At 24.7% G+C, this 3,326-nt stretch overlaps 2 protein-coding genes across 2 annotated transcripts; one reads left to right on the top strand and one right to left on the bottom strand.

The window, feature by feature from the left end:
• Window positions 1-31: 31 nt before the first annotated feature.
• On the bottom strand, window positions 32-496 carry ENU1_063140 (SOH1 protein, putative; the record flags this gene model as incomplete). The annotated part of the gene is made up of 2 exons (XM_008858202.1): window positions 32-330; window positions 388-496. 2 exons carry the CDS (start codon window positions 494-496, stop codon window positions 32-34), a joined length of 408 nt encoding a protein of 135 aa, XP_008856424.1.
• Window positions 497-585: 89 nt separating this feature from the next.
• ENU1_063130 (hypothetical protein) lies at window positions 586-2,244 on the top strand (the record flags this gene model as incomplete). The annotated part of the gene is made up of 1 exon (XM_008858201.1): window positions 586-2,244. A coding segment is annotated over one exon (1,659 nt), but the record flags the coding sequence as incomplete, so codon positions are not given.
• Window positions 2,245-3,326: the final 1,082 nt, after the last annotated feature.

The raw sequence follows: 3,326 nt of genomic DNA, 5'->3' as shown, positions 1-3,326 counted from the left end.
CATTTTCTTTTTATTTCAAAGTTATTTTGTGTTAATTTGGAGTTGTATCCATTGGTTTAGATGTAGTATTAAGTTCATCAACTTTAGGAACAACTGGTGTTCTATTAACTTTGTAATATGTAAAATGAGCTTCATGTTGATCAATAATATTTTTCATTATTTCGGGATTTTCACATGCTTGACGAAAATCAGGATTTTGTAATTGTTCTAAATAATAGAGACAAGCAGGGTATTGAATAAATTTAATATAATTTGGTTGTTTCCAATATTGAAGATATTTAAGAAAATGGATCATGTCTGGCTTTCTTAAATACTTATGATAAGCTAAATCTTATTTATTATCAGTTGTCTTTATTAACGTTTTGTTAATAATGAAATAAAACAAACACTGAATATAATGTGGATTTGCAAGAGATTGCAGAAAATCAAGTTCATACTCAAATCGTTTCTTTTCTCCTAATTCACTAGTACTTCTCGTATCAATTGAATTACTCATTTGTTTGTGTTATTTATTTTTTTATGTTTTTTTTTTAAGATGAATTCTATAAATAGAATACTGGAATATCAAAGAATCTGGGAAATGTGGAATTTCATACAAATCTTAGGATGGAGGAAAAGCCAACAAACGAGAGAAGTGAAACACAACTACCTCAAATAGAAGAGCTACAAAAAAAAATCGAAGAACTTCAAAAGGAATTAAATTCAGTAAATGAAGAAAATGATTTGTTGAGGGAAGAAGTTCAAAACTGCTACAATGCTGAAGATAAAAGTTTTGAAGTTGAGAATTATCAGAAACAAGTTGAAGAGTTAACAACAATAAATGAAAAAATGACAAGAGAAAAAGAAGAAATTGAACAAAAATTAAAAGAATTAAAGGAAGAGAAGCATAATGGAATTGAAAATGAAGAGAAAATTAAAGAAGAACTTATGAATGTAAAAAAAGAAAGAGACGATAAAAACTATGAATTATCCATTGCCAAAGAAAATTATGAGAAATTGAAAAATGAAAAAGAAAGAATGAATATCAAAATAGGAGAATTAAACAAAAATATTGAATCACTAAACACAACAATTAATGAAAAGGATAGTGTCATTAAACGATTAAATGGAATTGTTTCAGAAAAGGAAAGTTTGATAGGAACAAATATTAAAGGACTTGAAAAATCAGAAGAAGAACTTAATAAAATTCTTTCACAGAGTTTTATTATAGTTGCTGAAATTCAAAAAGAAAAAACTAATAGAGAACAATTACTTGATGGATTACTTAGAGAAATGATGAGAACAGAATTGGAGACAAAACTACGCCAAGCAAATTATGAAAAGAAAATAAAAGAAGTTATGGAGTTAAATCAAGAAATTAATCAAATGAAGGTTTTAATTATTAATTCTATTCAGAAGGCTAAAGAAGAAATAATGAAAAAAGATAATGAAATTAAAAATCTTCATGAAGAATTAGAAAATGAAAAAAAGAATAATCAAAAAGACAGAATAAATGAAGAACAAATTAAGGAATTGAATGAAATTAAAGAAATGAATCAGAAAGTTATTACAGAAAATGAAGAATTAAAAAAGATTCTTGAAGATTTAAGAATAAAAGAAGGATCATTACAAAAGGAAATTGGAGAAAATAAAGAAAAAGGTCAAAAATTACAAGATGAAAAAGAAGAATTTAGAAAAGCCAATGAAGAAATGAAAATAACTACTCAAGAATTACAACAACAATTAAGTCAAATTAAAACAACAAACAAAGAAGAACAAAAAAAGAAACAAGAAGAAATAGATAATTTGCAACAAAAAATAAATGTTCTTTCACTTGAAAATAACCAACTCAACTCACAAATAAAAACTAATCAACAACAAAGAAGAAGTATTTCTTCAATAGATTCTTCAACAACCATTTTTGAACTGAAAGTAAGGATAGAAGATCTTGACAATAATGTAGTTAATCTAAGTAAGTTACTCAATGAAGAAAAGATAAAAAATAAAGCACTTCAAGAAGAATTAACTTCTAAAATCAAACGGTTAAATGAAAATGAAAAGAATTTATTAACCACTGAAACACGTAAGTTGTTATTCAATTATGTTGCACTTGGAGTCAAATTAATGAATGCATCTAATTCTAATAAAAATACAAATTTAACAGATTTTTATGTTGATATGGAAGCAGAAGGCATTCCAATTTGTGAATGGCCTATGTGGATTAATTCACAGATTGAACATACAGAAATACGACCTCTTCATTAGTTAATAGCATAATTTTAATTGATTGGTATTTTCTATCATATTTTAAAATGATTTCAACACACCATTTCATGAAAAAGAATTATTTATTCACTTTTTAATCAGTTGAACTGTGTTTCTTTTGTTTAAACGATCTATCCAATGAGAGAGATTGACTAAATTAGGATTTATCCTAAATACTTATTGATTCAACTTTATTCATAAATAAATACTTTTATTTAAATAAATAAACTTATGTTATCTTCCTTATTCAGATTAAAACAATTATTTTTTTTATTTGTTTAATTATATAAATGAGAGAATGAATAATGATAAATACTTATTAGAATTTGTTCTTAACTTATCTTTACTTAAGTTGTTGATTCTATCATAATAATAACATAATGATACCTAAAAGATTTTTCTTCGTTGGTTTTTTTGTATGTTGTTTAAAAATAGATGAGAGACAATAATCTCTCACAACTTAATAAGGCTCTTTGTCAATTTACTAGTCTAGTGTTGTCTAATTCTCTTAATACATTATTTGTTCATCATCAAAATTAATAAAAATACAAACACCAAACAAATGGTGATTGAATCATTGTCCTAAAAATTAAAATTATTGAATGAAGTAGTAAAGTAACAAGAACTTAGTGGAAAGAATTAATTGGTGTTATTAAAAAGTTCAAACAACACAATAAAAAGTTAATTGTATGAAGAGTAGAAATCAAATTATCATGTTTATCATGATTAATACACAATAGTAAATATGATAATGGAGAGTATGGTATTACTTATCTGTAATAATGAAATGATACAGATCATTCTTTGAGTTGAACAAGTAATGGTATGATGAAGACAGAAATAAGCACAAAAAATAAATAAGACAGAAATAATTATGGAAAAATAAATTAATTATATTCCCACTGTTACCATAGTAAAATGTCTCATGGATAAACAATAAAATTTTGAGCAGAATGAAAAACCATTATTTTCCATATCAATTCTAATATCAACTCATTCAAAAGTAGAATAAAACAAATTGAAAATAAATAATAGTTTAAAATACCATAAATTATTGTATCAAATTGAAGAAAGAAACAACA

The sequence above is a fragment of the Entamoeba nuttalli genome, assembly GCF_000257125.1.
Source record: "Entamoeba nuttalli P19 unplaced genomic scaffold asmbl_3325, whole genome shotgun sequence".
In the NCBI taxonomy this organism is placed as follows: domain Eukaryota; phylum Evosea; order Mastigamoebida; family Endamoebidae; genus Entamoeba; species Entamoeba nuttalli.
Note: the sequence above shows the minus strand (reverse complement) of the source record. Positions and strands in the feature narration are given on the sequence as shown.